The sequence below is a fragment of the Sprattus sprattus genome (genome assembly GCF_963457725.1).
Source record: "Sprattus sprattus genome assembly, chromosome: 5".
NCBI lineage: Eukaryota > Metazoa > Chordata > Actinopteri > Clupeiformes > Clupeidae > Sprattus > Sprattus sprattus.
In genome coordinates this window covers 23,190,835-23,204,047 of record NC_137924.1, presented here as the reverse complement: position 1 = coordinate 23,204,047, position 13,213 = coordinate 23,190,835, and the positions used below count along the sequence as shown (strand labels likewise).

Sequence of the window (13,213 nt, the reverse complement as noted above, 5' to 3'; positions counted from 1 at the left end):
ATGAAGAAAAAAAAACACAAATGCACAAAACAACAATTGGAAAGAGAAAAATGCTAACACAAACATATTTTTAGATAACATTCATGCTTGGTAGGGAGGTTCCTGGAACTTTTTTAGAATGCAGCTTTTGTTGGCTCTGCTAATATAAACTATTCCTCCATGAATAAGTTAAAATGAGGGATTGCTGGCTGGTGTACAACACATTAACTGCTCTTGCCACACTCTGCCTCCATTCGATTCATCAAAATGGCCTTCCTCTTTCATAGTCAGTGAGAGAAAGACATACTTTTAGGACATGTTGTACATGAAGTTTTATTGCTGGGCAGTTTGGATAGAAAACAATCCAAATAATGAAGTTTATTTAATGGAAACATCTGCATGTCTCTCAGTGCTTCTGATGCAGTGTGATCTGAGAACCTAAAAACGAATTGTAGCCATCTCTTCATCTGATTACAATAAAAATCCAATTTGATGCACCATGAATGAAAACCCAATGCACCCAATGAAGTTTTAACCCTCCTCCACACCTGTTGCTTCTAACCCCACTACATTTACAAAACAGACACAAAGAAAGAGCTATCAGAAATAGACATTTAAGTATGTCACAGGACAAATTCCATTTGTATTGTCCCATGTGTGTTCATTCCAAGCTGCAGCCCCTTTTCAAACTCCTTAAAAGTAATCTATTGGTAAAAGAATCAATCACTGTCCCAGATAATCTTGTTACCTGTGAAATGCATGCATGCTTTAGCCTATTGGCAGGTGTTCTATGAAAGAGGCCATTATTTCTTCCGAGCCCAACACAAAGTGACAAGTATATTCACAATGACTTGGGGCTTGTGCTTTTTTTTTCTGTCTACATGCTTTTATTTTTTTATTAAGAGTATTCATTTGTACTAGAGACACAAAAACTCTCTCCTCAGCAAAGTTGGAGACAAAAGAGGTAGGAGTCATGGAGATGTTTGAGTATGCTGAGATCTCCTTTGTCTCTGCAGCCACCAGCTCAAGCTGAAGCACTCTCTCTGGGCACCTCTTACACTGGGATCTGTTATCCACACCTCCATTTCACTTTAGCAACTAGAATGCATTGGACGAGGGATGATACAATATGATAACACACACACACACAAACACTTGTACGCATGCACACACGCACACACACTCACACGCAGTATACAGTAGGTGCACCTTTTTTTTAATCAGCCAATAGATGGACCATTCGGGTTACACTACGTTTGCAAAGAACAATCTATCTCACGGGCGCGCACGACATTCTGAAGCACCTTGTCAGATGCCGCCTGACCCACTCACTCAACAGAGCACCTCAGGGGGGAGAACTGAAAAAAATGAAACAATGACGGAGGGGTTGTGTGCAGCCAAGAGGAGAAACGATGAGTGGGAGGGGGGGGTGTGGGGAGAGAAAGATAGACAGAGAGAGAGAGAGAGAGAGAGAGATAGAGAGAGAGAGAGAATGGAAGCACTCTGACACTAAGCTCACCGCTCTACCACCCCCACCCCTCTACACACACACACACACACACAGGCACACACACACACACACACACACACACACACACACACACACACACACACAAACACACACACACACAGGCCATTGTACACCCAGGGGGCTTTGGGAATAAATGGCCGCATGTTAACCACATTTGACGTGCTGCACAAAAGGGGACACCGCAGGTCCCATGACGCAACCTGCAACAACTAACCCCCAGACTCCCTCCTCCTCTGTTACCAATCCAGGACAAGAGGGAGAGGGGAAAAAAGAAGAAAAGAAAACAGGGGGGATAGCGATTGGCCCCAGCAAGGACAGTGAAAAGAAAAAGCACAACAATTTGTTGCTAGACTGTTAAAGATTTTTTTTTTTTTTGCGTTTCATACTGCTTCCTGGGTTTATTGACTTGTTCAGTAGCCACTACGAGGGAAAAGTGGGTTACAATGTGGTGACATCCATAAAGAAACAGTCCATCCATTCTTTTTATTCCCACAACTTACTATGGTTACATGTCCTGCACACATGGTCAGAATTAGGATTCCTAATTAACTACCCAGGAATTCACACTTAAATAGACCTGGCTTAGTAGAGAGCGACGGTGTCATCAGTATTGAAGTCACATTTATATTACACAGGTAAACGGCACCTTTCAACTCCAAAACCAACAAGTGTCGGGATGAATGGTGCTGGCTCTGTGCTGGTTTGGGTTGGGGGGGGTGGGGGGGGATGTCTGTGTGTTGAGTGGCCTGGGAGCGATGGGGAGGTGAAGCGGAGAAAGCAGGAGTTTGAAAACAAGGCCAGGGCCCATGAAAGGTGCACAGAGTGACCTCTGAATGGTGGGGGGGCATGGGAAGCCTCCGACGGCCAGTCACTCCTGCACCCACTCAGAGGCCCAATGCAGCCCAAAGGGGAGAAGGGGTAAGGGGCGGTTGGTGAGGTGGAGGGGAGGTGTGGAGAAGAGTGGGAGGGAGGGAGAGAGTGAAGGAGGGGGCGGGAGGGGGGGGGGGGGGATGTTGGTGGGCGGGGGGTTGTGGGGGGGCTGCGCTTTGGCACGGCGGCGCTAACCTTTTCAGCTCTGTCACGTCTTTGATGCTTGACGGGCCGCACAAAAGCACCTGCTCCATCCCCGGAGAGCTCCTTTAGGCTGCCCAAACTCCCCCCCCCCCCCCCCCCTCCCCCCGCACCAACCACCACCACCTCATCCCCCCTCCACCTCCTCTTTCTGACCTCACCGGCATTCCACGCCATTGGGGGGCCCTTCCCATGGCTACCTCTCGCTCAGCTGCCCTGAGCCTATACACCTCCTCCCCTCCAGCCAACCAACCCCCCTCTCACAACCCCAACCCCAAACCCACCCACCCTCTGCCCCCCTAATCCAACTGCAAACATGGCCAGGCCGGAGAGGGGAGGATGCACGAGACTTCTCACAAAGCCCAGCGAAAGGTGCACCACTGATAGGCCTCAATGCGTGGGAAAGCCGCAAGGAGAGCAAAAGAATACCTCATTGAAATGCAAGTGGGACTCCGCCACAGTGCAAACCTACAAAGTGACAAGTCACTTTATGAACGGCTCCACTGGTTATGTCAGGTTGATGGCTGGAGGACTAGAGGAAAATTGGATAATAAAGTGTTACAAATTATGCTGACTTAAAAAAAAAACAGGGTATCTGGTGCAGTTAGTGTAGACTCAAGTGAAGTGACACTAACAAACGAAAGAGATACTTTTCTAAGTGCAGATTTTTTGTGAACCAGAGATCTTTGAATATCACCACCGTGCTATCTTTCTTTCTCGAATTTTAACTGGGCAGAGCTACACTCATTACACATTAAACATAATGTTTATATTCACACCAAACAATGTCATCCCATGTCTCTCCAGCTCTTTGTCCAAGGCTTAACCAAACTTCACCGTTACGCCACTTAGGCTCAATACAACTTGCCGACATCCCTCACCCCATCAGTTCCAGCACATCACATGCGCAAACTCAGTGTGTGTGTGTGTGTGTGTGTGTTTGTGTGTGCGTATGTGTTTGTGTGTGCGTGTGTGTGTTGAAGAAGGAGGAGGGGGAGCGTCAGCCTCGCAGTGGAACAGCTGCTTGCTCTCATAGCCGATCTTGTAGACAGAAACATAAAGAAAACAACAGATAAAGGGACATTTAGAAAAGGATGTCCCCTTCCCGTTCCTAGCCTATGGGGGAATGATGACGTAACAACATACAGTATATTTCTGCAACATTCTTTGTGACACTCGAAATAAGCCCAACCTATGACAGGCATCAGTCTGAGGCATCAACAACATAAAGCAACTCTGGAAACGCTTCCAAAGCAAGTCACAGCGCTGCCTGGGTGTCCTAAGGGAATCTGAGGTAGGTTTTTCTATTCTTCACTATTCCTTCACTCGTTTTAATTTGAGAATGAGAGAGTAATGAAGTCCAACCGCAAAGGGAACTTTACACCCACTGTTCTGATAACCAGTCATCTTTCACAATCTCAAATGATTTTTTTCTGAATGTTGTTATCTATGAAAGAGGATTTGTATCCTCTTTTCTACCCCCCCCCCCCCCCTCCTTATTGTGAAAAAAATATAGGCTATTACTTACACATGCCCATGATTATTCCCTACTACTGGAGTTACCTCTGCAGATGTCTGATTGCGAGCACTAATAGAAGACATGCCAAGCTGCACCCTTAATAAAAATAGAGTTCTTTCTTGTCGGAGGGAGGGAGGGAGGGACATTAAGTGTGGCTTACTCATTTGCCTGGATGGAGGGGCCAGTGCCACACATGAATATTTCATCAGCTTTAATTGCTAAGGAACACTTCTTTACGGTGGGCCCTCGCAAATGAGCCGCCACTGGTAATTATAACCCTGGCCCCATTGTAAAAGTTGAAAAGCGATAGCATTAAGACCTGTGATTTGCCCGCCTGAAAGGTAGGCCTGAGCCGACGTGCCATCTGGATGGGCGGCACACATGGCTCTCCAGATTTCCTTTTCCTGCCTGTGGGCAAACACCTTCCACTTGACTGCAAGTGGTGTAGGAGGGTGACGGTTGCAGTATCTGTACCCACGACCACGGTTAAACCAATGGTCTGTAAAACAAGACAAGCTCACTTGCTTCGACTGTACACCGTATGTTCTGTGCACTGCCGTTAGGATCTACATATGTACTCATTGACTGTTTTGTTGTTAAAAGTATGCTATTTAGCAACAAATGTGCAAATACATTTGGTGTATTTGAATAGGAGAAACCCCACCCCACCCGACCCCACTAGTGAATACTGTATTTTCCAAATAGGTTAGGACATCAGGGAGAAATACATCCACAGAGTTTCAATGAGCCCCAGGTCTAACAGCTCTATCAGCTCAGTGGCCACAGCTTGGTTTCTGTGTGGGCTAACTTTGAAGGGAGCGTCGGCTCCAGTGCGCTCTTGAGTACAGGGGTCTTACGCGGAGGAAGAGGATCATTTAGCCCAGGAATGTAAAGAGAACAGGACATCCTCCCTGATAAGGAGCAAGGCATGCCTTGCTTGCTGGGGCTGTGGGCCCTGGAGTTATCAGAGTCGGAAGTCGGCGAGTCAGCACTGCACTCAGACCTGGTTTCCGCGGAGTAGAGGGAGAAAAAGCTCATTATTTTAATTGCTGGGACCTGCGTCCAGAGACGTAGCAACTCTGTGATCCCTGGCTGGAACCCCTACTGTTGCATCCTCGGGAGTGCTGTTTTTTTTTTCATCGCCCAAATGAGGTAGCAGAAGCACAAAAATAAAAAATTGGGTTGTGTGTATGTGTGTGTGTACGTTCCTTTGAGTAAAGAATGCTCTCCAACCAAAACATGCATACAGGATAGCATTCCAGGCCATGGCAAGCTGACCAGGACAGTCTTGTCACTGACAAAAGGGAGTGACAGGATGGAATTCTGTCGCGGTGACTAATCCTCCAGTCACATTCTTCACCTGAGGCTCTTGTGTGGCATGTGCTTGGGACATTGCCTGGAACAATACCCAGCTCATAATGGCCTCCTGTGTCCGCTCCACCTATGTAGGGTGCCTCATTGTCGCCTCTTCCAACGCATATATAAGCCTGCTCTTTGTTTCCTCTCCTCCTCACTGCTCGGCTCGGCTCTCAACTGTGCCTTTTTTTGTTCCTCCCGACTGAAGGACCAGTCCCTTCCAATTCACTTCTGCTCTTAAACAGGTTTCAGGTTAAGTGAATGTTTCAATAATATGCCAAATACAATTACAATCCTAAGCCGGCTCCTCCTCCTCCAGCGAGTGCAAGTGTTCGCTAAAGAATGTATCCAGTCAAATAGCTCCATACCTCCATGTAAGAGAGGAGTCCTTGCACTCTCTCTAATCTCTGCAAGCAATCTGGCTCAAATTACCTTAACACGGTCTATCAGCCTTCACATCAAGTGAGGGGACAAAGTGAACGTTTCCCTTATATTGTGTTCGGAGGGCCAAAAGCTCTAGGCCCAGGTAACTAGTGTCAGAGGTAGGGGAAATCAGAAACAGACCAGGGGGAGGCTGGGGGAAGAGAACAGGGCATCTGACAGGAGTGTTGTCAACAGGGTTGGCTTTAGGAGGCAGTCACCCATACACAGGAGGTCTGGACCCACAGATGTCATGACACCTTAATCCACCGATCCGTTATTGATTGTTCCATGTGTCTGTGACCTTGCCGGAGGTGATGCACTAATCAAACTGGCATATCCATGTGAGTGAGTGAGTGAGTGAGTGTGTGTTTGTGTATGTGTGTGTGTGCGTGTGTGTGTGTCTGTGTGTGTGTGTGTGTGTATGTGCAAGTGTATCTGTGTGGTTACATGTGTGCCGGTGAGAACATTTGCCTGGCTCAAAGCTGTGCCGTTGATTTCGGCCAAGATAAGAGGGTAAAAATGACAAATGCCTCACAAACACACACACACGGACACACACAGACACACAGACACACGCACGCACACACACAGGATGTTCTCCCAATGCCCAATTATGACAAATGTGCATACCATGCAAAGCTAACAACCTGTGTGTATCACCTCATAACCCCCCCCCCCACACACACACACACACACACCAATCCAAAAGCACTGTCTGTTTTCCAAAAATGACAGTCTCCCTTAGCAAGGCATTCCCCTGCTCTGCAATGCTGTGCTCTGATCCCCCCCTCCCCTTCCCCCCCTCCCCCCACCCCCCCTCCCCTCCAGTGTCCTGATGGCAGAGCTGAACCTTAGTCCTATTCATTATCACTGGCACTGTTGTTTCTACAGCCTCCAGTGACATACCTCATTATTGACCTTGGTAAATCCTCGCTGTTTAGGCTAACGGCGATGCGGCGCCACAAAATGTCACGCCGCTACTCTGGAGCTCGCTCATGAAGAAAATGTGCGCATGCTTAGACAGTGAGAGCACGAGACAGATAGACAACGAGGGACAGAGAAATGTACCGTGAGCCATGTCAGTCACCTTGACACACACACACCAGAGCTACTGTACCTCTGGCTAAAACTAAAACATGAAGCACTGTCTGAGCCTCTCTCTGATATGTAGAATGTGTCTGTGTGTGGGTGTGTGTGTTTGAGGGATGTTAACTAGTCTCTCCAAACATACACTAGTCTGACATTTACATCTACTGTAGGAGTTGTTCTCCTGAGTGAAACACTATAGTGAAATGCCCAGTTAGTCACAAGTGACACAGGACTCACAGAGCCCCGGGTGGCATTCCCCCAGTCCCTCTCCACAATGACAGATGTTGGGGGGGACGGTCAGGATAAAGCTCACAGCACTAGAGTTGGACAGGGTCGGGGGGCGGGGTGGGGGTTTGGAGGTAGGGAAGGGAAGGGAAGGGAAGGGAGAGAGATAGGCAGGGAGGGAGGGAGGGAGAGAGAGAAAAGGGGGATGGGATTCATGTAGCTTAACTCCAAATAAAAACACGGCGTTCCCCCTGTGGCCTGATGCCTTCCCATCCACCAAAGTTGACAGGGTTGTTTCATCAGGCCAGCAGCTCACCAGCCGTTTCTCAACAGGCTTCACAACCGCGGAGAAAACATACACGCCACATAGAAAATAAATAAATCTCTTTTTTTTTCTCTTTAGAAAAATTTACAGTTTTACACTTTTGACTCGCATGTGCTTGTTTGCATGCTGTCTTTGAGTGGGTCCACTGCGATGCCACTAACCGGCCAGATCCTGCTCTATCGAGTGTTGACATTACAGTCCATGCTCATATGTTGGGAGTGCGATATACCCAAGACAACTCTATTGCTCTGCTCAGATAGCAGATTGCACAGCTTTAACCAGGCTCCCTGGGCCACCGGCACACAGCTTAATGTAATAATGCGTCCGCCTTGTGAAGCATTAGGCCCTGCTGCACCCCACCAGACAAAGGGCCCCCTCTTCCCAAGCAAAGCTGGTCCCCTCCCAATGTCCATAGGTGTTTGCTGAAGTAAATCGGCCTAAATCCTGCACAGCTTGGGCTAGCTGAGAGGGGAGGGGTTGAATGAAGGTGTATGGATAATCTTCTTTTCTTGACAAAAAAAAAAGTTCTGGGTGTGTGTGTGTGGTGAGGTGGGGTGGGGGTGAACAAAAAACATTTGGCATTCATATCACATGGCACATTTGAAAACGGTATCCTCCTCCTCTCTCTCTCTTTCCCTCTCTCTCTCCCTTTCTGTCCCCTCTTTTTCTCTTAGTCTGACTTTATAGATTTGCATTTCAGATCCCTGACCTATTGAAGTGCGGGAGAAAGGAGAGGGGAATCGCACACAATGAGGTTTGTCTCGTCAGTCAAGACAAAGGCGCAGGCTTTCCACCCCAGACGATCTGCTATTGTCGTGTTTTCACACTAAACGCACTGAGCAAAAGTGACACATGAACAACCTCAGGGAAAAAACACATACATTGTGACTGAAAGTCCGTGGGAGAGTGTCCTCTTAGTTATTTCTACGTTGTCGACTACATTGTTTATGTGATCTTTAAAACACCGACTAATACAGGGCGTTATCACAGCGATGTGTGCTGGCGACTCCTTATGCTTCTAAATGCCATGAGAGCTAGGGAGCTGACATGGCCGCAAACAGCAAGTTACACCTGCCACCAAATATTCCATGCCCCTCAGAATGGAATCAAACTACTCCCAGGCACTTGTGAAATTTCTTTTCAGTCCATCAAACAATCTGTTGCTCATCTCTCTCCCCCTCTCTCTCTCTTTCCCTCTCTCTCTCTCTCTCTCCCATCGCTCGCTCTTGCGGCCTCTCTCAATTTGTTCTCTGTCTTGTTTCAGATTCTCTAGCTATTTGAGCAGCAGTCCCACCAAACCCACATATAATCGCATACATGCATACAAACACACACCCACTCTTACTCAGCTGCTCGCAGTTCAGGAATGGCATCCAGTAACCCTATCTCTCCATTAGGAGAGAGCCTGGTCCTCTGTTTGGGCCAGGGGTTTATGCATAGGGAGGTGCGTAACCAGAAGCAGCCTAACAAAAACGTTATGTCACTCTCTCTCTCTCTCTCTCTCGCTCGCTTTCTCTCTCTCTCTCTTTCTATCAATCTAACTGTTGCTCACTATCTGTGTTTCTCTGCAACTTCTTTTCCTCCTCAACATAATCATTTTCCCCGCTCCTTTCTCCCTCACACTCTCAGTCTCTCCTTCCCATTTTCTCTCCCTCTCCCTCTCTTGCTCTCTCTCTCTCTCGCTCTCTCTCTCTCTCACTGCTTCTTTCTCTCTTGCTCTCTCTCCCTCTTTTCATCTCCGGCTTTGGGATGCTGAAAGCCAGAGAGAGCGGCCTGGCGGCAGTGAAAGGGCTGAATTGTGATTAAGAAGGAGGAGAGGAGCTCCTTTTCTTTGTTCTGCCCTCGGGGGGTGTTTACTGAGAGGGTGTGTGGCGGAGGAGGGAGAGAGGGAGGGAGGGAGGGAAGAAGAGATAGAGACAGAGGAGGGATGGGAGGGATGGGGTGAGTGAGTGAGTGAGGCACAGCGGAGCAGCAGATATGAAAGGCATTCAGGTCAGCACTGATGTGAGCGAAAGTGAAGATCATACCAAAGGAGAACCATTTTGGCTTTGTGTGTGTGTGTGTGTGTGTGTGTGTGTGTGTGTGTGTGTGTGTGTGTGTGTGTGTGTGTGTGTGCATGAGTGTGTAAGTATGCAAGCATGCACACTCACTTGCGTGTACCAATGGGTAAATAGATTTCCGCTGCTGTGAAAAAGGCAACAACTTAACAAGCTGTCAGTAGCTGACTTCATCTGCTAAATTTAAATTTAAATGAAATTACACCCTATGAGATACATAGACATGCACCATTTTTCAGGGGAGGCGAAAAGAGTCTTATGAAAGGTAAGATCCTCAGCAGCTGGGTACAATGGCACCTTTGTGAGAAATGTGACAGAAATGGCGCACTGGACACCCTGGTACCACTGACGATACGAGCATGTCAATGAGACACACTCCAATGACATCCCATTGTCTACAGGCACTCGTGAACCTGGTAACCTCTTGCAAATAGTTCCAAGTAAACAGCACACAATGTTCCTTTAACAGAAAAAGTAAGAGATGTTGGTGTGGAACAAATGCTTTTCAGCAATCCTATCACAGTAACAAACCTAAACTTAATTTATAAACAAAATCAATTGAGCTATTACTGATAAAATAATAAAATCTTGCCATCTTATTTTAAGAAGACATATTTGGGAAATCTTCTGAACACAAAGAGTAACCTCACTTTTAAAACAGACCGTCGCGAATACAAAGTAGCAAAACTCGAGCCATTTTGACTGGAGTGTTTGGCAAAGTCAGCCGAGCGTTTCTGACAGCTGCGCCCGCGTACTAGGCCAAGCTACCCCGCACAGCTGGATGTGACGCACCGCTCTTATGGCGGTGGTGTGTGTGCGTGCGGGGTGAAGGGAGGGGGGTAACTGAGAACCACAACACAACCGTGCAGCTTTGCGCATATCGAGTTACACACAGGGCCTAATGTGACCTCCCATCGGGCTCTGGAAAGGAGGGGCGGATCTGGCGGGTCTGGCGAGGGGGACTTTTGGGAGTGAGGTGTGGTGGTGGTGTGTGGAGAGGGATGCTTAAGTTTGGGGGTTACACCTCTGATATTATACTATTACTAACTCATTTTACTGTCGATTTGTCACCTGAAAAAAAACGATGTGTATACTTAATTGCAACGGTAACATAATTTCACAAACGATGCAACGGACTAACAATTGGCCTATATTCCGCTATCAGTTTTTCAACCCAACTATCCTTGACAACAACAAGATGCACTAGTTTAAGGCTCATCCATCATAAACCAGATTTCAGAAAGTGAAGAAAAAAAAAAGAACAGAAAATGATAATCAGTTCGCAGGTGGCTTCAGCCAAATCAATAAATCAGTATGAAAACTGTTAGAGAACAAATATTTAAGACATTCATGGGCTGTATTTAAATGTGTCGAGGTTGAACATGAGCTAAAAATGCTGAAGATTCGAGGGACAGTAGGCCCGAAATGATAGGCTACAGCTCTGAAAGCAACTTCGCCACATCACTCTTCCCCGGAGTAGTCTCACTCATAACTCTCTGGCCTACTGCATGTTATAGCAGGTTGGATTTATCATCGGCATTTTGGTAATCCCTGTGTTTTGTCGTAAATGACAACATACTTTAAATAAAAGTAAAGTGAGAATAGACGTTTCTTCGAAACCTTCCAAATGACTGTAAAAAGAGAACTCATCTCAGCTGTAGCCTACTTGTTTTGTTTCCAAAGCAACACTGATCTAAAATGGACTAATCCTTTGTGGACCCATATATCAAAACAAACCTCTAAATGTCTTTTTACACTCTTGCTTCTTAATTCTTAAGACAATTATAATAATAAAAGCTGTAAAGACACAATCTACCCCTTTCAGTCACACGATCGCTAACAGACAATGATTGATTATATTGAATCAATACGTTAATAAAGAATCGGGGTCAGGCATAGCAGAAAAGTCGGTACCAAATTGAAAATGCAACTATTAATATAGAAAACATAATACAAACTTTGTGTAAGGCATATGGGGACCATGAGCGTGGCAGCCAAGCTATAAATCTGTAAACGAAGCCACTCTAAATCAAACCGTCACTATCTGCATTTAATAGCCACCCACTGCTCAATGAAATAGGCCCCTGTTTAGTGCCGAAAATCTATGGTTTCATAAACAAAAACATATATTGTACAACGTAAAAAAAAATCCATTTAATAGAAAAATGCACATAAAAGCATACATTTTGCACATCATAATCCGGGTATTAGAATTACGCAAAATAGAAATGTTTATAATATTCGGAGTTATTATGATGCAACATGCCATTGAGCTAACAACAATACACGATAGCAGCCTCCCTATAATCAATCCCAACTTGATTGAATGAGTCACAATAAGCGAGAACTATGAAGAAATATTTCGAAAAAGAGAATAGAGACACTCTTCATAGAGTCATAACCCTCGCAAAGTCTAAGTTGTTCAGGGGTCATATAATTGACGATTGAACTGGTCAGGCTATACAAATAGCAAAATGCATTTTAGTAAACAATGCTACTGTAAAAAAAATAAAAACTGTGTGAAAGATTCCAAGGGTATAACATGACAGTGAAAACGTTTGCAATCCAAACACACAATCGCTCACATAACGGTTTCCTTCCTTGCCTAGAAGATAATAACACTATCTGGGACCGTTATTCCAGCCCTTGTGCTACCTAGAACACCGCACTTAGCAGGCTTTCTTTCAGAACTTTTCCCAAGCTCAGTGAACACGTTTTTGAAGAACGTCTGTTACAAACATCAACATTTTAACATGTTTAAAAGTCTTAAGAGTCCAAATTAACTTTAGCGTTGTACTTCGGATCACATCTTTCCACTTTTTTGATGACAATTCTTAACGCAGTGTTGGAAGACAGGGGACGCGACTCTTTGCGTAGACAGTGTCAGTACCCTACCAGTAAGCTAAATTATCACATGTAATCAACACATTGCCGTTACTTACCGTTCTTTCTTCTTGGGTTGGCTTGTTTTCGCCTCTTACACCGGGGCCCCTCCGCCATGCTCTCCTGCTTCATTGATAAGAGCGGGTCAGATGGCAAGCAGTCCGCATGGGCACCGCTCCTCCAGACAGCGCAGCACGCAGGCTCCGGTAGGATCTAACAACCAAACAAAACGGCAACAAATGTCCACTCAGATCAGATAGATTCCGTTTTATAAGGATGGTCGAATCTAACTTAAAAGTTCTCGTTTTGGAGTCCGACTGTAGAGAGGTTAACGCGAGGGAGGAAGCACGTCCGTCGTACGTCGCCTGTGTCTTTGAAGTGTCTGCTCGGACAGAGCGGCTGTGCATTGAGCAGCAAGCGTAGGGGGACGGACACTCATACCAACATCAACACCTCTGATACCAGTCCCAGTACGGGATGATAGCTTAACTCAAGATCGGGCTCGTTTAAGGCAACAAAACATATTTAGCTTATATTGGGAATCACCCTGTACAACTTTTGCAGTTTGTGGACAAGTAGGCAACAACTAGGCGAGTGTTCTTTACTAAAAGTTTTACTGTTGTAGCGTATAATGCTCAGGTCGAAAGTGCCCCATCTCTTTGTGTACTCACTCGAAATGATTTAATTGTAGGTCTCACAAAACAGCGAATGTGCAATCCTCCAACCTTTTTTCACAAATAACTTTAACTTCAGCA

At 46.1% G+C, this 13,213-nt stretch overlaps 1 protein-coding gene across 1 annotated transcript in view; it reads right to left on the bottom strand.

Annotated features, from left to right (window-relative positions):
- The window catches only part of zeb2a (zinc finger E-box binding homeobox 2a), a 48,674-nt gene extending 36,004 nt beyond the window's left edge, over positions 1 to 12,670 (bottom strand). The window contains exon 1 of the mRNA XM_080838837.1: positions 12,518 to 12,670. Within this exon, the coding sequence (XP_080694963.1) occupies positions 12,518 to 12,590 (73 nt within the window). The 5' untranslated portion in view covers positions 12,591 to 12,670. The remainder of the gene's footprint in view (positions 1 to 12,517) is intronic.
- Positions 12,671 to 13,213: the final 543 nt, after the last annotated feature.